Source organism: Melanotaenia boesemani, chromosome 21, assembly GCF_017639745.1.
Source record: "Melanotaenia boesemani isolate fMelBoe1 chromosome 21, fMelBoe1.pri, whole genome shotgun sequence".
NCBI classification, from domain to species: domain Eukaryota; kingdom Metazoa; phylum Chordata; class Actinopteri; order Atheriniformes; family Melanotaeniidae; genus Melanotaenia; species Melanotaenia boesemani.
Window position 1 is genome coordinate 10677566 of NC_055702.1, and position 21433 is coordinate 10698998.

General features: G+C 39.1%; 1 protein-coding gene across 1 annotated transcript in view; it reads left to right on the top strand.

Annotated features, from left to right (window-relative positions):
• Window positions 1-21373, top strand: part of LOC121632515 (disintegrin and metalloproteinase domain-containing protein 12-like) — a 93801-nt gene extending 72428 nt beyond the window's left edge. The window contains exons 12-23 of the mRNA XM_041974090.1: window positions 5339-5516; window positions 8451-8540; window positions 8717-8912; window positions 9004-9112; window positions 9480-9678; window positions 10668-10745; window positions 12145-12253; window positions 13740-13878; window positions 14061-14172; window positions 15308-15568; window positions 19456-19637; window positions 19731-21373. Coding sequence (XP_041830024.1) covers window positions 5339-5516; window positions 8451-8540; window positions 8717-8912; window positions 9004-9112; window positions 9480-9678; window positions 10668-10745; window positions 12145-12253; window positions 13740-13878; window positions 14061-14172; window positions 15308-15568; window positions 19456-19637; window positions 19731-19800 — 1723 coding nt within the window. The 3' untranslated portion in view covers window positions 19801-21373. The remainder of the gene's footprint in view (window positions 1-5338; window positions 5517-8450; window positions 8541-8716; window positions 8913-9003; window positions 9113-9479; window positions 9679-10667; window positions 10746-12144; window positions 12254-13739; window positions 13879-14060; window positions 14173-15307; window positions 15569-19455; window positions 19638-19730) is intronic.
• Window positions 21374-21433: the final 60 nt, after the last annotated feature.

Consider the following 21433-nt stretch of genomic DNA (forward strand, 5'->3'; position numbering starts at 1 on the left):
TTGTAAGATGAATAGATGGCTGCAATAACAGGCTTTCATATTTATAGTTTCAATGGATTAAAATAGAGGCTGTGTTTTTTATATTATATGTTGCCATGGTAAATCGTAGAATCAGAGCTCTGTTAAGGTGAGCTTTCGTTCAGTCTTTTGTGTTTAATTCTTCTTCTTATTATTATTACTTATGTGCCTTCACCTTAAAGTCACATTAAACATACACAGACTTGACTGAGCTTCTTGTGATCAGCTGGTCTGGTGCTGAAAACTTGTTTTTTTAGTTTCCTGTTTCAGGGTAAATTGTGTCAGTTTGGTCTTCTCACGAAGCTCTTTCATTAAAGGAGTTTGTAAAGATAAGGCTGGTGACTGATTTATGGTTTACCTCAGAAAAGGGGGAAAAATAACACATACATAGCACTAAAGAAATGTAAGTATGACAGAAGGGAGTTCAAATAGGATTCAGAGTGAACAGGCTTGAATATAGTTATTGGTTTTCTATTTGAGTTAAAAAATAATGTAGAGAGAAAAAATATTCCTTACATTTTAGGAAGGGTTTGGGGTAAATTGAGTTGGTTTCCAGGAATATGCAGATGACTGTGTTATATATCTGGTAGACCTATTAAGTAAATAGGGACAAAAAAAAAAGTTAAAATTTACTTGACATCAAACTCAACATTTTTTAACTTCTAATTTAAATATTCTTTAGATACAAAGTCATATACTTGCTTTAAATGTGTACTATTCCTATAAATATAAATAAAGGTAATAAAAAATTAAATAGATAATAAATAATTGCCAGCTAATAAATTCACACATGCCAAGCTGCTGAAAGACAAATACATTCAGTGAATAATATGAAATGAAGAAAGTCAGTCCAAGAAGATGGAATGGAAATGTGAGCAGTGCCCACCACTGAAGAACAGCAACTCACTGCTATGCCTTTTTTTAATTAGGTCTGTAGGGAAATCAGTGTGAAAATGCTCTTCAGTACCTACAATATAGGTCAGACTGCCAGACACCCAGAAATGCCAAGCGATCATATCACTGAGTGTCATCTCTTGGTGTTCAGGTTCCACCAGCACACAGGGTGTGTTGTGAAACTGTGGTTTTGGCTCATGAAATATTTATTATAGTCACAGTTGTCAAAGTCAGGGTTGAGTGAGATTCATTCACATTTGTGTCAGATCAAGATGTTTCACAATGAAAACAGAGTCCCAGGCAATATTTGCACACTTAGTATTTTATTTGAAAATGTTTTTGCAGATACGTCATCAGAAAAAAAGACAGATCCGTGTTTTTTTTAGAGTAAACGTATAAATTGACTGTGTAAGGTGTGGTGGATAGATTTTCAATTATTCTGTGATCTGAACTATAAGAAAGCCTTGTCCTTTGAATTTAGGTTAAAATTCCATGTGCATTTCAAAACGATTCTTTGTCTTAGTATATTGTATCTGATGATACATGGTTTGATTTGTGGACAGTAATGCAGAAATATCTTCTATTAATAGTCTAAATGCTGCTTTGTAAATTGACAGAGGTTCTACCTATCTAGCCTCCAGTTCTGTATTACCATCACAGTGTTGGACAGATTACAGAAACCCATGACAGAACTGGAAATGATTCCTTATCCCAGACCTCCCACAAATCCATTAAATCCTCATCTGGCTGTTGCTTTGTACTCTTTATCATATATCAGCTGCAGTTCTTCTGAGGCTTAAACAATGACTGTAGGTGAACAAAAGAATAAAAGAATTTATCCCGTAAAGGAGCCGAAGCTTGACCAGGTGGAAAATAATGCAGCACTGTAAGAACAGTGAGGAGTCTTAAAGACTAGACAGAGGCGAGTGCAACTCATTTTATATTGGGAACATGCTGCGAACACAATGAAGGTCTGCAGAGTCAAACTGCTGCTTTTCTTTTCAAGTGGTGAACCAGACATTCATGGAATGAGTGGATGTCCACAGTGTCTTTAGTTTGCCATAAGCTCCAGATGTGCCAACCTTAACTGGAACTTGAAGTGTTTTACCTGCCTTTGGGACTGCAGCTGCTAAATGCCATCCAGAATAGTTCATCAGTGTCTCAGAGCCATTACTCTCCCTCCCACCCCCAGACGGTTGCTGGGTAAACCATTTACTTCTGTACTGGTGCTCATAAAGAACAGCTGGACCTGTGAACTGCTCATGTATCTCAGTGTTAACTTTTAAAAAAATAAATAAATAAAAGGAAAACAAGGATGTGAGTGTTTGTCATGCATTTGGATGGCTTATAATTGAAGACTGGGGCTGAGTTCATGGAAATTGAATGATTGCAGCAAAAGAGGGGGCACAACTTGAGCAAGCAATTTTGGCACCGGCTCTCAGGGCAAAAAGGAAATCAACAACAGAAGATGTGGAGGAAATGGTCTTCCTGTTGAACAGCAACCTTGACAGCTGTTCATCAGAGTGGAGGAGGGAGGGGGGGGGGGGCAGATGACACAATAATGGCTCTTATTGCAACTTTTATTGCTCTTCACTTTTGCCATTTCTTGTAATTACAAATCCACTCTGACCTTTTGCTTCAGTCCAGTATATTTAATCTGTTTCAAGGTAACTACCTTTCACCTAACATAACCTTAGGAGAGCGTGGGGCTGATTCAATGGCAAGCATTGATGTAACACATCAAAGGCAGCCAAGAATGAGGTCATGTTATAACATTTTCAGATTCAAGACATATTTAGTTCTGTATTAGACATGGAAAGCCCCATCAGAGACAACTCAGTTTGAAAGAGTTGCCATCTTTTAGCAACACAGACATCCCTGCTTCTTGAAAAATCCACAGAGGCTTTTTTTATAATGGCTTTCATGTTCGTATACCCAGTGGCTCAAAAACCAGTTAAATTCTCAGCATTAAACAAGTGATTGAAATTAAATCAACAGCTCCAACACTTTTGTTCAGCTCCAGCACAGTTGCAATTATTCGAGTACCAAGGATTATCACACATACTAGCCACAGCATTGAGATAGAAAAACTTCTATGAGCTATGAGTATATGGAAGTAGCTTTTTGGAGGTCTCCTGTGGATTTTGGTGTCTGTCTTCTGAACATTAGAAAACGTAGCCTTCAAGCAAGGGCTTTGTTTCTCATCAGTATCATGTGAAGGTACAGAAACCACATTGGAGGTAGTGCTATGTGTATAAAGGCAGGCTGCAACTGAAGCTTGCTACTTTAAACTACAATGCTATCATCACTCAGGTGATTCTGCGGCACCAGCTTGACATTGATAGAGGGCTGAGTTCCCTCTGTTTGTTAGGTGTGAATTACAGAGAAGAAACCACACCGGAGTAACAAGGACATCTTTTTTTGCTAATAGGTACAGCTAATAAATGAAAACAGCTTTAGTGACCTGTTGGTTTTGGGTCTGTGGATGAAGTTCTCTATAATCTATTGGATGCTTAATTGGATTTAGATTCAGGGAGTTTGGAAGCTCTCAAGCAGTTGATGATTTGTCATGTTTTATTCTGCTTGAGACATTTGAGGTCCCTCGTTCCACATTATCTTATGGCATTTTCTATAACATAGCATGGTATAGAGAATTATGGTATGGAGGTATTTTTTGTTTATTCTTTAACTCCCATATTGAATTATAAATTAATTTAATGCAGGCCTGCAAATCCATGCCACGGTTAGTCCTGGAGGTACAAACGTTTTCTCTTTGGTTGCAGATGAAAGAGTACAGCATCAGCTTCAATTAGTCTCTAAACAAACAGCTGTTTATAAGAATTGGCCCCCATACTCAGCCTGTGAAGTACTGGTATTGAAAGATTTGTACCAGTTTTCAGTTATATTACATTTTCAAACATCTTATGAATACAATTGTTCCTTGTTTGGAAAATACCTTATGCTACAATAAGGGTCAAAGCAAGACGCCATTAGCCCCATTTTCAGTAGAAATGTTATAGAACTGTCTAAATTGCAAAGTTAACGTGGTTAAACCCAGATTGTTGCAGATCTGAAGCTGTTCCGTTAAGTAGTAGGCTAAAATAGCTCTAAACTGATATGTAAGATTGATCAACAGTTACTTTAAATCTTTAGTTGCAGTTATTCCTGCACGAAGAAGTCATGTCAGATAATAAAAGCAATTTTTTCTATAATGTTCTCATTTACATACATGTACTTTTAAATAGCTTTCAGTGATTTAATAAAACATTATGCTAAAATGATTTTTACTTTGTCCTTAATACACAAAAGAAACGGCCAGGTATTATATTTTTTTTTGTCTTTTTTTGTTGGATTGCATTCTCTTAATTTAGTTTAGAGCCTACATTCACATCTGATAAGGTTTAGGTTATATCTACGAAGGAATCTGGAAAATTTTAAATGGTTTAGAATCAAACACAACTAGATACTGTACCAGAACATGAATGTTGACTGAGTTATGAGACCAACCTTTTGGGTGCTGCTGCTATTGCTCAGCTTGTATGTTTTTATCCCCACTGCATCAGTGGCCCATGCAAAGGAGAGAAATTCTAACATTTAAGCCTTCAAGCCCGAAGTGGCAAGTGGGTGGCAGAGGTAGTGCAGGTGCAAAAGCATGATTGATGACATACTTCACAATGTACATTTAAAAAATTCAACAGCCCTTCATAGAGCCTGTTGAAAGAACTGACCTGAATCTCCCACTTTCTATCACTTATCTGTGTGCTCAAAGACAAGCAGAGATTTAAGTGGGAAGATTACGCTCTAACTCACCTTTTTCTGGCCTCGTGCTGAATTTTGTGGCGCTGGTGGAGTTATGAAAAATCTCATATGGTGCATTTGTATCAATAGTCATAAGGGGAGTGATTCAATCAACACATATTCATGCACACCTTACACACACTCTTTCATATAAGGTGCTAGATTATCACAGAGAAGTTCAATAAAGCCACATGAGGTCTTTAACAAAGCTTTTGGCAGACAGGGCCTGGAGCTGTGTGCTTTCCCTGTGGAGCAGACCACCCTCTCTGTTTTCGTTTCAAAAACAATATTAAAACCACGCTGTCCCCCAAGCTCCTAAATTCATGGGTGTTGCAAGTCTTGCAAAGGAAGCACTTTTTGGGTTGAATTTTTATGATCCCCTGTCTCATGAAATATGTCTAATCATATCTCCTTTCCTCCGTAGGGAGAAAAGTCACGAGGACCCTGAGCTGTTATCCTGCTCATAGAGCTTTAGAGAGGTTACTGAGCCCCAGTGGCTAATTGATTTTGTGATTACCAGCAGTTATTACTGGTTACATCAGACTGTGGAGGGCCCTTAAGGGGAATTTTAGTCTTCTTCCTCCTTGCTCTCTATTTGCGCCACTCAAAACATTTCTCTTCCCGGCAGGTACCCGTTCCCCACAGTTTTCAGCAGCTGCAGCAAGAAGGACCTGACAGCTAGTTTTGAAAAAGGTGTGGGGATGTGTCTATTCAACATGCCAGAGGTTAAAGTACTCTACGGTGGGCAGAAATGTGGCAATGGCTACGTGGAGGAGGGAGAGGAGTGTGACTGTGGAGAACTGGAGGTGAGACCGCTGTAGGTCACCATAAACAAAGTCTTTTTTCTTCAAATCACCAAACCACCCACAAATCTCTCTTTTATTTTTTTGCTTAGAAATCCTTGTTGATTTTATTTCCCACACTTAAAAAAATGAAAAAATAAGTAGTTCTCCAGACAAAACTATGGCACAAACCACCATCTCCCAATGTCAAAACAAGTTGCTTAAAACACAACAGCACAGGACTTTCGTAACACAAACACATCCTTGGGAAAACTGGTTAGAAGATATGAGTGGGAAGATATGAGTTTATTCAGTCTGTGTGCAGAAGGGGTGTTTGGGAAGAGGGCTGTCAGATTGTGATACGAGTCACTGAGAGGAAACACAGCTAACAGTTTCTCCCTGTCAGCTGGTGAATTATTTAAGTGAATCTACATTGCCATTCACGTATATAACGATGGCACATGGTGCTGACTGCTCCAACTGCAGGAGGAAAAAACAGTTAATCATGATGCAGCTGACAATTAGTGCAGGCAGGCACATGAAGGAGGCATCTATTCTCATTTGGAAAGATGTTTTGAGTTACGCAACAGCTTAAATGAGAGAATGCCTTGTTGTCTTTTGTGGTTTGTTTATACCTTTATTTTTGCGGACTGTTCAGGCTTCAACCAGGGTCAAACTGAAAGTGGCCTTGTCTTTCAAAACAAAGGAGCATAAGCTCGGGCCAGAGCCAGCAGCAATAATCAAGCTCTCCTCAGGCCACATGAAACTGCTCAGACTGCATTTCTCTCCACTATTTAAAAGCCTCATTAAAAAGCCTTGGTCCTGATCCTCACAATCACAACCTACTTCATTTCAGCAGGACTCTTTTGCCTCTTTTGGCCCCTGAGACCATGGGAAAGGCCCTTAATGGTTTTCAGCCTGATAGAAGTTCTGGAAGGCCCATCATGTCCCCTGCCAGCTCCATCCATCTACTTCCCCCAGACTCTTACTGCACTCAGCTGTTCACTATATTCAGACTATAAAGGCAAAAAAGGAGAGAACTTAGCCTCAAGGGTCCAGTCAACCTGCTTGTGTGAGATCACACAATTAGGCTCATAATTATTCATAACCATGCCAAATTCTGATTTACAGTGAGTTTTTATTGACCAATAATTTTTCCTCTGGCAGGAAATGACATAAACACATGAAAAATAGTGTAAAATGCCACATAGATATTTTCATGAAGTATTTTTTCTGTTTTTCTTGTATACATATTTACTAAAACTATCACACCCATCATTTTTCATGCCCTTTCTCAGTCATCTGTGGCAAAGTCTTTATTTGGCATCAAATAAGTAAAAAAGTTCTCAAAATTGCCAACGAGCTTTTTGCATGTTTCCATCGGGATACTGGTCCATTCCTCTTTGATGACAATCTCCAGGTCTTTGAGGTTGGAAGGGTGCTTTTCCATTACTTTGGACTTTAGTTCCTCCACAGATTCTAGGGATGGATTTAGATCTGGCTGGCTCGACTTCTCACAAATGCTAATATTGCTCTCTGTAAACCATTTTTTTTTTTTGACCGCTTTGGCTGAAATTTCTGGATCATTTTCTCTTTGGACAGTCCAATCCCGCCTAAGTCCAAGTTTTTCTGCTGAATGCCTGATGTTTCCTCCTGAATAATAATGCCTTCTTTTTCAAAGATGATCCTATATGGAGACAGAGTCAACCACCAGCCAATAAGTTTTTGGCTTAACTGCATAAGCAGAAGCAGACTTGCAAACACAAACAGATTTTATCTTATATGCTCAGACTCGATTGAATTTCTTCCTTCCATATGTGTCAGGAAGTGGAGAGCTGCTGATTGGTTGCAGAGCAGGGGTCATGATAACCGCTAACATGGGACAGATGGTCCTGCACAGTAAAATGGAAAATGTTACAGGAGGCAGTGTGATGAAGGTACTGGCCATCTTTCTCTGCATGTCAGAAAGGATGACTCAGGAATGTTCCAATATGTTATTTGTCATGATTACATCTATGTCCAAAGAAAATAGATCTTTTATACTGTATGTAACTCAAAAAGTCATCAAACTTATTTCTTCCTCTTTGTTGTAGATTGTAAGGTCTTTTGAGTCAGAAAGCTTGTCATCCTAATATCAATAATATATAAATAAAATTAAGAAAATACAAAATAATAGCTAAATTAATTGGAAAACCTTCATCTAACAAATTAAAGTGCTTTAAATAAAATGTGTGGGTGTGTTTTCAGATTTACGAACCAGCTAAACTAAAGGGGATTGATGCAGTAGCATTCAGAAAGATTACTTTAGTATGAAGAATTTCTGAGTGAGTCTTATTTTATGTTGGCATTGACTGTGATAGTAATGCATCCCTGCACAGAGGTTGCATGATTAGTTTGTGGAAGGTTGTGGAAGAACATATGCTGAATTTTTCTTTTTTTTTTTTATCTCAAATACTTTGAATTTGGCCAGAGTTGTTGGTTTGACTTTATCATTTGCTTTTCAAAAATGAATTTTTCTTCCTATATTGTCAGTTGGTTTGGTTGATTCTTTGCACGTTTCTTGATGTTACACAGTATCTTGTTTATTCAATGATTTTCTGCACCGTTTCCATTTTTCTTTCTTTTTGTCTCTCATTTAAATTGACTATCATTAATTGTGCTGTTTTTTTTAGTGGTCTGGCAGATTTTCCAGAACCAGTCAAATGGAAGTGTTGTTTTTAGAAAACAAGAAAGTACAATTTCTTCTAGTGTGCCAGTTTTTTTTTTTTTTTTTTTTTTTAGCTGCTAGAGAGCACAGTCCTGCCAGGACTGCTTCCCGTCTGGTAACAAAGTCTGAGCTTTTCCTCTGAGGTGAAATATGGTCTGCTTTTGGATAGTTAATTTTTCTTTACTTTTGCTTCCCTGTACCTAGGTTTCTTTTCTCTAACTGCCTTTTTCCTATCTTTTTTGCATTTAAAGGAATGTATGAATCCCTGTTGCAATGCCACTACCTGCACTCTGAAAGGAGATGCCGTCTGTGCGCACGGACAGTGCTGCCAAGACTGCCAGGTAGAATTTGTACTCATTCACCATCTTAAAATATTTTACAGGCCTCTCAAGTCAGACAATTCTGATTCAGCATCTTAAAATTAAAACTGGGGGGATAGTTCTTTGCATCTTGCTCTGGCTCCTTACATATTTGTCTGAATCTGACTCTTTGTGTTTCTGTCTACTTTTGAGTGTAGCTGAAGCTAGCAGGCACCCCATGCCGTGAATCCAGTAACTCTTGTGATCTGCCAGAGTTTTGTACTGGTACCAGCCCTCACTGCCCCTCCAACGTTTACCTTCACGATGGCCACGCCTGCCACAACGTGGATGGCTACTGCTATAACGGCATATGTCAGACTCATGAGCAACAGTGTATAACACTGTGGGGCCAAGGTATGTGGAAAACCTCCTTACTGGCTTCCTGTGACTATAAATGGTTTCAAGCTTCTTTAAGATGTTTAATTTTTTTTTTTTTTTTTTGTAGGAGCCAAGCCAGCTCCAGGCATCTGCTTTGAAAGGGTCAACTCAGCAGGAGACCCTTATGGCAACTGTGGCAAAGATTCAAAAGGCTCTTTTGCCAAATGTGAAGCACGGTAACAGCTGATGTTCCCATAGAAACCAATGAGTGCATTCAGTTGAGGGCAAGCAATGAGGCACATACGCTGTACTGACCATCAACAAATTGTTCCCTCTATGAGCAGAATATGTCAGGTCATAACAAGTCTTTTTTATGTTAGAGGCTGGAATCTGTGTGTCTGACTGTTAAAAAAAATAGCTGTTTCATTTAACAATGGACATGATTATTAGTTGCAGTCCTAATTATAGGATACACAGTCACTTCCCCAAAGCAGCAAGCTGTCTCTTTGAAACTGCTTGGGTTCTGATCTTAAAACAGTACAAATGTGCTGCTACTTCTTCACTCTGTTTAAATAGATTTTTTCCTGTTTTCTGTGTTTACAGAGATGCTAAATGTGGCAAAATCCAGTGTCAAGGAGGAGCAAACCGACCTGTAATTGGCACCAACGCTGTTTCCATAGAAACAAACATACCCCTGCAGGAAGGGGGCAGGATACTGTGCAGGGGTACACATGTCTACTTGGGTGATGACATGCCCGATCCTGGCCTGGTCCTGACGGGGACCAAGTGTGGAGATGGAATGGTGAGAGCTGAAGCCTGTGACAGAGCACACACGCTACAGCTTGTTAGGATACACATGCATCACTATGAGTTTTGAGGTACTTCATGTAAGAATATTGTACTTTCCTTTCCACTACATTTATCACCCAGTGTAGGACAACATTTTACACACATTTACACACACATTTTTTTTTTTTAATTAAAATTATTAACTGGGGCATAATCTTATCTAATACTACAACCACAAAATACAAAAAGTTAGGACAGTTAAAGTGTTTCTTACATTTGCTTTTAATGTGGAAAATTCCACTAAAATCACTGCTACAAATGCTGGATGGCACCAATAAATAATTCAAATTACATACCAAAGAAAAAACTTTTAGAATAAAGTTCATCTTTTAAAAGTAGGTCCACAAACCTAATGGAGCATGAGCATAATCGAGTTCTTTACTTGTTTTATTCCAAGTGCATTTGACCACACTTTTATTTTTTTGACGTCTTTCAGGGTGTGCCTGCTTGTCATTTTGAACTCACGCTGGCTCAGATTCTTAATTGACTCACCATTATTCAGCTTATTTGGCATTTCCTAGTGGTGATCAGTTTAGCCAGTGGTCACTTCGCTGATTCTGTTACTCCATTTGGTTTTATTGACTTCCCTATAAACCTCCACCCAGCCTCTGCCCTCAAGGGTTGTGTCATTAGTTTGTTTGCCAACTACTGTTCATCCTCTTATTTAGCCTGGATATATTTGGGTGTGGTGCGTTCAAGGAGCTATACAATAACCTTTAAAGGATTAGCTTTGATATATTTCTGAGAAATCCCAGTGGCAATGTAATTATATTTAATACAATACTGATTTAAAGCTGAAGTGGTTTGTCAGTGGCAAATTAAAAGGAATAGCAAGCTGGATATGGTTGTTATTCCTCCCTGAAAAGATTAAAGGAATTAGAATATTACTGACTCTCTCTTTGAGCTCACACTGTCAATTTTTAATGTCTTTGTGTCCCTCAGATGTGTCTGAATCGTCAGTGCCAGAATGTCAGTGTTTTTGGTGTGCATGACTGTGCAGCCAAGTGCAGTGGACGAGGGGTGAGTACAGCCACTTTCATCCTATTTCAATGTAATAAAGAACCAAAGTAACAGCTGTCTGTTTCAAAGCATCTCCACCCACTTAATGTCCCATTTTCTTCCTCATGGAAAGCTCCTTTAAGCTGTAATACTTTCAAAATGCAGCCTAGTGTACATCAGATAGGGAGCCAATATGATGCCTTGCAATCAATCACGGGGAACGCTGAAAGGCTCAATCAATTAGATGTAATGATCTCATTTATGTCCTGCTTTAAGTGCCATTCATCATCATTTCAGGCTGCTGTCCTTGTCCTAAAAACTCTGTTGAGGGGAAAATAAAATCTTGCCAAACAGATTTTGCTTGGCAAAACACAGCAAGCAGTGACACATGGTTTGATTTGCCATCATGGATGTTAGATTTTTCCTAAACTTTACGCGTTCAGTGTCTATGGGTGGTCCTGTTTGGGATGAATTATGTGACTTTGTGGTATTAAATTGACTGACAGGTCCCAGAGTCTCTGGCTGTGACTGCTTATGTCCTTTCTTCATCACATGTACACAAGAAACTGTTGTGACTGCCTGTTAAAAGTTAAAATGAAACATCTCCTGTTGTTATCAGGTCGTATTTGTTTGTATAGCTCCAGTTAAAACAAATTTATAAAATGCTAAGGAATGTTTTCCTCACTGAAACAAAAGGATGATGGTCCCCTGGAGACAGGGCACCCCATGCATGCATGGATTGGATCAAGATGTAGCCCTAAAGAGAGCCCCTCACCTGTTCCTTATTAACCAGGCAGGGAATCCTCAAGAGAGACAGATTATGAAAATGTGGTGTAAAGGAGTCAGATTTGATTTTTTGTTTTTTGTCTTTTTTTTATACCAGATATCTTTACTATGCCTATTTCATGCAGCACAAAGCTAATTTGAGTATTTACTGAGTGTGTTGTTCTGTTCTGAAATAACATAAATAGAAAATTGTTTACAATATGTCAAGCAAAAATTCTCAAACATGAACTTTTTTCATTCTCTAACATGACTTTTTGCTGTTCTTCTCCAGTTTATATAATTGTAAACAGAATTTTCCAGTGTTTCTTTATTTCTTTATTTTTTTAAACTCTAGTTCTAGAAAACATGCATTTCAAACCAGGCAACCTCCTAAAACCTAAGAGGCATTTTCATCACTTTTGAACCCTTTTCCACATTAATTACTGGATTAATTGAAAAACAGTCAGTGGATTAACTTGTAATTAAATTCCTAATTAGCTGCAACCCAACTGAAGTCACTCAAATATTTATCCAATTTTATGACGCACGACAGCTAAGTGTTTATCATTTACTCAGTACACACTCAAAGGTAGCGTGAAACAGATACGCTGTGCAGTAATAACCAACTCTAAAATTTACTTTTAATATTCTGCAGGTGTGTAACAACAATAAGAACTGTCACTGTGAGGCTCACTGGGCGCCTCCCTTCTGCGACAAGTCGGGTTTTGGGGGGAGTGTGGACAGTGGCCCCATCAGACTCGCCGGTAAGTCAACAGCAAATCGGTTATATTAACCGACTGAGTCGTTGCAGCTCAGCCTATGTAATGTTATATGCCTTGGTTGTGGAATGTTTGACCACACCAATCAGCCCCAACATTAAAACCACCTGCCTAATACTGAGTAGACCCCCTTCATTTAACTCTTTATACACTGGATCAGTTTTTGAATGTTTTGCCTAAAACAAAAAGAAGAACTTTCCTCATATTCATCATCCTAACCTAAAAACCTTCAACTCTTTGGCTGAAACACACTTTTTAGAAAAATTCTGAAACATAAGAGATTTTTTTTTTTTTACTTTTGCCATATCAAAACAGCATTTAAACTTTATTTCTTATTAGAGGTTGAAAACAGGCACACTTACCAATTTTCATTATGTGAATGCAGAATTATGCATTTACATACAATTCCTAAAACCTAACATCCTCAAAACTATGACGCAGTAGTCAGGTTTTAATGTCATTTTTGCTTTGCAATTAGAGGATATGAGTCAGAAATGATAAATGGAAAAGATAAAATGAGGAAACTTTCTTCAGGGCATTAAAAAATACGTTCACTTGAAATGGTTTTCATCTTTAGAAAAATTAATAAATAAATACTTGATAAACTCAAGGGGAAATGGAAACAACTTTTTAAATGATGTTTGACCAGCACAAGATGAAATTGTTGTGACTCAACCAGATTTTTCAAGTCTGAGCCAACAAATCATAAATTTAAGTAACTAAGCAGTATTTTTAAGATATAAAGTCCCAGATATTCCCAGAGATTAAAATGTATTTTTAGGAAAAGTTAGCTTTATTTTCCTCTTTTGGATGTCTACTGCAGTTGTTTTTTTGTCATCGAAGAGTATTGGTGGGTTTGATTTGACTCGGAAGCCAGAAGTCAGATCTGGGAATTAGCAGCCATCTTTAATGGGTGAAGTTGGAGCTAGTGAGCCTTCCCTAACTTTCCAAGTTAGATTTCCGACATTCAAGGGGCTTAATTGTTGCATTCCCGACTGGGAACTCGGAAAATCCAACTTCAGAGTACAAATCAAACGCAGCATAATTCCACACATTTATGACAGCTACTTCTTCTACTGAATTACAACTGCTAGCAGTGCGGCCTACACTACCACCCTCTAGTGTCACTACATAGTCTAGTTTTTTTGTTTGTTTGTTTGTTTGTTTGGGTTTTTTTTTTTTGCTTGACACCAGTCAGTGTAAAAAGAACACATACTTTCAGATTTCCTTGCTAGTGAATAGAAACCTGTCTACTGAAATTGTTCCAACAAAGTTGAATGCTAAATTCATTTGCCACATTTTGCCTTGGTTTTAAAACAAATAAAATCAAACTCAGAACAAGTGGCTTCAAAGGAAGAAAATCCTAGCACCCACATTAAAAGCACCCCAGAAATCTGCAGAAATATTGACAAAAACAGGTTTTAAAGTAGCACTGTATTGAAACTATATTGTTTCCATTTATGTTTGGGAGCAGATAGTAGGAATCTGACAGTGGGCATCCTGGTGGCCCTCCTCACTGTGCTGGGAGCTGCTCTGATCATCTGCATCAAGAGGAAAACTCTGCTGGGTCTGCTGATCACCAGTAAAAAGAACTCACTTGAGAAGCTCAGGTGAGAAATAAGTCATTTGTAAATATATTTCCCTGCTTTTTGAATGTTAAAATGTGCAACAGATGCTGTTGAGTGTAAAACAAATCATACTAATATATTTATTTCGTTCTACAATCAAAAACTGATCTGTGATTAATGTAAGTGTTTAACTAAAAATATAAAACGTCTTCTTTGTGTTACAGATCAGAAAGTGCTGCAAGCAGTGGACCACCGGCCCCTCGTCAGCCTACTTCAGTAAATGCATCTCCATCTCGACCAGCCCCGCTTCTACCACACAGTGCCACCATCTTCAAGGTCACTACAGCAGATCACACATCTGCTTTTGACAGGCCACACAAAAATACATATACAGATGTTAATACAGTATCTGACTCAAACAAATCAAGGATCAGAGACAGATGATCAGTGTTGTGATCCAACTGAAATGTCGCAACCATTCACACAAGTTGCTCTGAGCTGGATTGACATGTTGTTTTCACACAAATGGCAGCTCATTCAGATCCAATTAAACCATCCCTCTGAATGTGGACGTGTGGAAGAGGCAATGATGATGAGTCTGAACAGAAAGCTGCGTTCAGAACTCGTGAATGCATTTCTTGTCATTAACAGCTGCCTGTTCATGGAGAAATTGATTTTTCTGCATGTTTCCTACATGGACAATGTTGACAAGGCTGCTTGTCTGACACCTAAAGTCATTTTGTTGCTAATAATTGCAAGACAGAGACCTCATTTCTGCTGTGATGGTTCTGTGCCTGCATCTCCATATGCCCTAACCACTCCATTACAGCGCTGACACAGCTAGTAATAGGAAGTGATACAGTTGATTAAGCGTTCCTGAAGGATAAGAGAAACTGTGTCAGATGAATCGTTTGCGTTGCAGGATGGCACAGGGGTGAGGTGAGCTGATGTGCTTTAGCAGGAGTTTGTGTTTTCAGTTAGTAGCATGTGGTTTTCATTTGGGAAGAAGAGAAAGGGTGGAAGGCTGTTTGATGTAAGCGAAGTGCAGGTGAGGTCATTTTCCAGTTGTTGGGAGCTGCATAAAACTGCCACATGAGTGTGTGTGAACGTGCTTTTATATGTTATATTGTGTTTCTTTAAGCTGCCCACATCTGGCCAGGTCTAAATGAGACAGAGTCATAGTTTGGCTCAATTCAATGTCAGATATCTATTATTGGTAACGTGTGAGGTCTGCTTAGCTGTGTCAGTTTTAACATTAGGCCACATAATGGCATATTGGACGGTTTTTGCCTTTTAATAAGTTACCTGAAAAGTACTTGTGCAGCCAAGTGGGAGTGACTGAGTTATATCTATCTGACAACATCAGGAAGCACAGAAGAGGAGGAGGGTGGTAACAAGACTGTTTCTGACAGGAAGCTGATGATTTATCTTCTGACCAACTTTTCCGTTTCTGACTTTTATCTTTTTGCAGTCTCCTCATCGAGGGCCGGAGGCGGGGCTCCCACCAGCCCCTTATCCTGCCCACAGCCTCCGCAGACTTCCCCAGTGCCCTCCAGTTCACCTCAGCCACCCGGTGCCCCTGTCTCTCACCCTGTCCCTCTCCCCTGGGCCCAGGCAACCAAGACCCCCTGCGCCTCCACCTCACAGAGCCCCTCCACCTCACATGCACGTTGCACCCAGAGGGACGTCATTTCGTAGTGCGTCACTTCATAACTCCTGCAGGATGGTCATGGTGAGTGAATTTCCTGTTTCCTCAGTTGGAAACATTTTATTTGATGATGTTACTCACTGTAATTTCACTGCTGTGTCTGGAAAGCTTTTAACTGCCTCTGCAGCCTGTAATGTCTAACCAGGGAGGCGATGATGTTCGCTGCACTTTCAGGTTGGTGTTTTGATGTGGATTGTTTTGATGGTTCTTTTGTGTCCGATAAAACTACAGACATGTGGACAGTTGCACACAGTCTCAGAAAATATCCCAGAAGCTTGCATTGTACTAGATGTGAATTCTACAATACAATCTGCCCCATAAATAATGAAAGTGAAGCCCCCCCTCCTCCCCAGCCTGCTGCCACTCCTATTCCAAGGAATTTAGTTATGGCATTGCAGGATGTGGAAACCGAAGAGAAGAGGAAGTCAAAGGTTTTCCCACATTCTGTGATTCTCAAAGATTTCTTTTGGCTTTTATCAGGTTTGACTTGCAACCTTTGAGACAGCCAAAGAGACCAGACAAAATAAAGAAGAAAGACAAGACTATTTGACAAATAAATTTCAGAAATAATTTGTTCAAGAATGTTTCACTGCAGATAGACAATAAATTTTCCAAGTTAATAGAATATTTATTGCTTCCAACCTTGATTTAATGCTTTTGTTCTGTTGCAGACCTGTATGGGTTTTTTGAGTTTTAATATGTTTTTTCTTAGAAAACATTTTATAACATATGTGAAAAGCGGCAGCTTGTTTTTATGTATGAAGGAGTTCATCAACAAAAATAGAAAATGATCATTTCTTGCAGCAGCAAAATTAAGTGCAAATTGAGACATAAGATGGAGAAAAGAGAACAAATATAGATGAAAGAACCACAGACAGTAATTTATAGCTGGTGTTACAACTCAACCTTTAAGGTAGCACTGAAAGTTCTGTTAAAAGTACTAAAATTTAACTGTACTGTAAATTTAGCCCAAATTATACATACCAGGGCTGCACAGTGGTGTGGTGGTTAGCACCGCAGCCTCACAGCAAGAAGGTCACTGGTTCAAGCCTCAGCTGGGGGGAAGTTCGAACCTGGGGGGCGGTGGCTCTTCTGTGTGGAGTTTGCACGTTCTGGGTGGGTTCTCTCTGGATACTCCGGCTTCCTCCCACCGTCATGCAAAGACATGCATGTTAGGTTAATTGGTCACTCTAAATTCTCCCTAGGAGTGAGTGATGGTGAATGGTTGTTTGTCCATATCTCTGTTGGCCCTGCGATGGACTGGTGACCTGACCAGGGTGTACCCTGCCTCTCACCTGTTAAAATGCTGGGATAGCCTTCAGCTTACGCGCAACTCGTAATGGACAAAGCAGTTAAGATAATGAATTAACGAATATACATTCAGTTGAGCTTTTTTGTGTATAGCACCAATTCACACTGTCATCTCCGGACACTTTACATACAATCAATTCCAGCCAATCCATATTCATTCAATCAGTATTCATACAAGCCAATTCATATTAAATAACAGCTTAGCTAAGGAAACCAACTGATTGCATCGAAACAAAACTTTAATTCATGCACGGGGCAACAGTGAAAATGAAAATTCCCTTCTAATCGAAGGAAAAACCTCCAGCAGAACCCGGCACAGGGAGGGCGGCCATTTAGTGAATTTGTAATCGAGAAACAGTTTGTTTTTGTCACAAAGTAACCTAAAAAGTGACCAAACATGGTGACACATTGTGTTCTATTAACCTCAATCCATGTTTTTACCTCTTTGTTTTTTCTTGCATCTAAACTTTGCACAAAAAGCTTTTTGGAATGAGCAACGCAGCTAAATGTGTGGGTAGTGCACAACCCCTTGCAATACCCTCTTGTTGGTTTTACTCCTGTTGGTTTTACTCTTGTTTACAGGTTGAAGAGCTGCCAGGTGTGTTCCAGTCACAGATGTATGACTGGCACATGATTGGCACCTCATTGATAGACAGGGTTAACGAAATGAGATTCTGGAGCCAGTGGTGGTCACATGTCTCCAGCATCTGGAACCTCACTCTATCCTCCAGAATGACAAACTCTTCCCCACAGAGCCAGGATCATTACAGAGTACCTGCAGAATTTGGGAGTGGAGAGGATGGAATGACCTGCCATGAGTCCTGACTTCAACCCAACTGAAACACTTGTGTGATCAGTGGGGGTGTGCTTTACATATGATAATCACTTTCACAACCACACTGGTTGACCTTCAACAACTCCTGGTTGAGGATTTAGATGCCTTCCAACCACTAAACATGACTAAGCTGGGGACCAGCATGAGCATGAGGCTGATTTTGACACATTTTCGTGCACTACTCATGCATTTAGCTGCATGGTTTATTCCATAAAAGCACAATCCTTGTAAGTTTTACCTCATTGTAAAGAAGGCTTATCAGGCTTTCCAACAATGTATAATTTAACATCAATTCATATTGTTAAAGGGGAGAAATGTTTATTATTATGTTTACTTTATTCTGCAATCATACCAATAATATTAGTTAAGCACTTCATGTAATTATAGGCTTTTTGCATGTCTCCACTTGTCTTGGATTACTGTTCTTCTAAAAGGATCTCCACGTCTTTGAGGAAGAAGACAACAACAAGCTTGTCTGCAGAATCACAAGACTTTGTGACAATGATCCAAAACAAACAGCCAAAGTGTTAGTAAAAGTAGTAGAAAAGTAATTAAATGAGAGAACTAAAGTTCAGACCTTAAACCCATGCAGTCATCCATGGAGAGAACTGAAGGCAAAAGTGACAGGAAGGAAATGTTTCTATCTCACAGTTTGAGATCATTTGCAGTGGAGATCAGCAAAAAGTTTGTTAGTTTATGAAAACTGTTTGGTTTCTGTGATAGCAAATAAAGAACTTTCTATTGACTACTGAGAAATGAAAAATTTGGGCAAATTGTTATTTCCTCTGAAACAGTTTATTCCTGTCCTTGATCATGTTGTTTGTCTTTGTTTGCAGCCCTGAGAAATCTATTTAGAATAGAAATAGAAAAAGTGCTTTTGTATGAATAATCTTAACCGTTCACAAAATGTAGCTCCCGTAGGATAACACAACACGATAGGTCTCAAAATGAGAATAAAAAGACCAAACCCACAGAGATGCAGTGTTATTTGTTGTGTATTATTAGCTCCAGAATACTCATTGTTAATTGCATACGCATTTAAAGAGCAGCATTCGTTTTTTTTTTTTGTTTTTTTTTTACAAAAATGCACCTGTCCAACAGGTGCCATACGGCGGCTCTTAGCAGTGTTTTGTCTTTCGGAAGTACATTCCCTTAGCTGGTGCTATTCAACTTCTGAATGTGGAAGTGATTCCTTCTGGCAGCAGACTTTACTCAGAGAATCTTTAGCAGCTGTTTGGCAGCTCCAAAATCATGCAGATAAAACATAAATCAAAACTCGCTGTTGGGGGGTGTTGAGGCTATGCTTCACCTGAGCGTTGTGCATTTGGGGGTCAGTTATGCTTAGCAGAAGCTGTATCAGCATTTTGTATCAGCTAATCACCATATTGACTATATTCATTTAATTTTGGTTCACTTTGCTGTTATTTGGTTTTTTCCTTTTTCACTGCATGGCAGTATTAGCTGTCAGTGTGAGGTCTGAGGTTTAGCCCTGAGGGTCCTTTCTCTGTGTTGTTTGTTGAGCCAAGGAGAAGAGGAGGGAGTGAATAGAGGCCAGCTGAGGGCTAGGTAGCAGCCCTTTGTCCTAACCTCAGTTTCCTAGAGAAAATTAAAACCACATGATGGCTCCTCTCATCACATGTTGCCCCGGCGCCTGAAAGAGCAGGACTGAACAAGCAGCTGTGGGCTGTAATAGCAATTATCTGTCTATCAGTGCCCCCTGGTGGAAATTGTCCCTTATTACTTCAGTGTATCTGTACTTTAACAGGAGCTGGAGAAGCCCAGTCCGCCTCAGAAACCTCTCCCGGCTGATCCAAGGACTTGTCGTCTGGTGCGAAGCTCCTCTGCAGTGCAAGGCCATGCTGTAGCCCAAGGGCCCTCTGCGGTTTGCGGCCCCACACCGGTACCTAGCATTTCTAGACCTGCGCGTCCTGCCCCACACCCCAACAGGTATGCAGCAACCTTAACCGTTCATATAGCTTTAAAAAGTAACACTTTGTCTGTTGTTACTCACGTATTTGTTGTACTTTTCTCTCTCTTTAGGATGAGTCCCAAGCAACCTCCGACCCTACCAAAGCCTTGTATAATTGCCAACGTTAGATACAGCAGCTGAGACTTTGACCAGAAGGGACATAGTGGTGATAACACTCAGAAATAAAAAGTTTTTTGCACTATGAAAACTCTGAAAACCTTAAAGGTGGTGGTGTCTCTGAGTTTTCAATCAGGAGATATGCAGTGTCCCTTTGGTGCTCTGTCTCAGAACGGTGCTACAAGTCTGAGCTCAGGTACATGTAAATTATTTATATTCTGTATTTATTGCCACCCAGTGCACTGTGCCAGACACTTTTACTACACGGTAGCAAGGTAGAAGTTTTTTATTTCACTTTTTTTTCACAATAAGTGAACTTTATGAAGGCGATGGGCAGAAATTGATAAAAAAAAAAAAAAAACAAGAAAAAGAAGGAAAAAAATCTGTGAAATTGTGATTGCAGAAACGTTTCTGTAAAAAGTTTTAATAAAGGGAAATTACATTTTTGTTTTTTGTTCTTTGTATTACATGTAGAAATTTAAAAAAGAGTTTTGTGCAATGACAGATGAGAAGTGGGGTTTTTCTTAAAGAGGAATGCTTTCTGTAGCATCTTTGAGCCAGTCTGGTGAGACTTGAAACGATCACAGCAAAACAGAAAGTGGTGTTACTGACAGCCTGTTTATTTTTCATCTGTTTGACAGAAAGTTAAATGAGTGAAATGCCTCTGTATTTGCCTTTTCCCTGACCTAAGAACCTTAGAATCTCACTTGAATGATGCAGGCACTAAGGTATAAAATGAACACAGATCTAAAAATGAGCTGAGATCACAAAAGTATTATCCATCCCTCTGGAAAGTGAACTCCTCAGAAAGATGGTGTGTGTTTTAAGGATTTACCTTTATGCCTTTCTGCACCAAGGACTCTGATTTATGAGTCATAGACTCACTAAGGACTGTGCTCACATGTAAACCGCCGCTGTCTGGCTACAGTGTTTATACGTGGATTTTAAATCATGTTTTTTCTCCTACAGAAAAAGGACTGTTTCACTAAACAAGGACACATTTCTTGTTTTGTGAAGTTAAACGGTTAATCAATGTCCACTGAGTCATCATTCACAAATAAACTAGGCTGTTGTTCATTTATCTCATGTTTTGCTTATGCTGTTGGTACTTTAAAACCATTTTAAATGCCAGATACAAAATCCTTCATAAACTGGAAAGTGTTCCATCATTGCAGCAGAACTAATGTTGCACTGATTGCAGTGCAGCATATATACAGTGTATACATTCACACTGAGAAGCATTTTCTTTTAACACGGCTGTTTTTCATAAATATCTAGGCTGAAAACTGAAATGGGTGGACTTTTGTTACTTTTGATCATTTTATCCTTATAATAATGCACTAGCTTTGTTCACTTTGCTTATCCAATGCTCTGTGTCCATGTACTAATAGTCATTTGAGTGTAATTCTGTACCTTTTTATCTGTTTTGTTTTTTGTTTTTTTTACTTGTGTCACAGGAGAACACCTTTTCACGTTGTTTCTTTTTATAATCATGATTTGATACTTCATATGTAAAAAAAGAAACTCAAAGTGTCAGTGGCAGGTCATGGTATTTTAAACACACGAGCAGCATTATTAAAACTGTTTTTCAAACACAGACTGGATGAATGAACTTTATTTGTGGAATGCACACTTACAACATGACAATAGAGAAAAC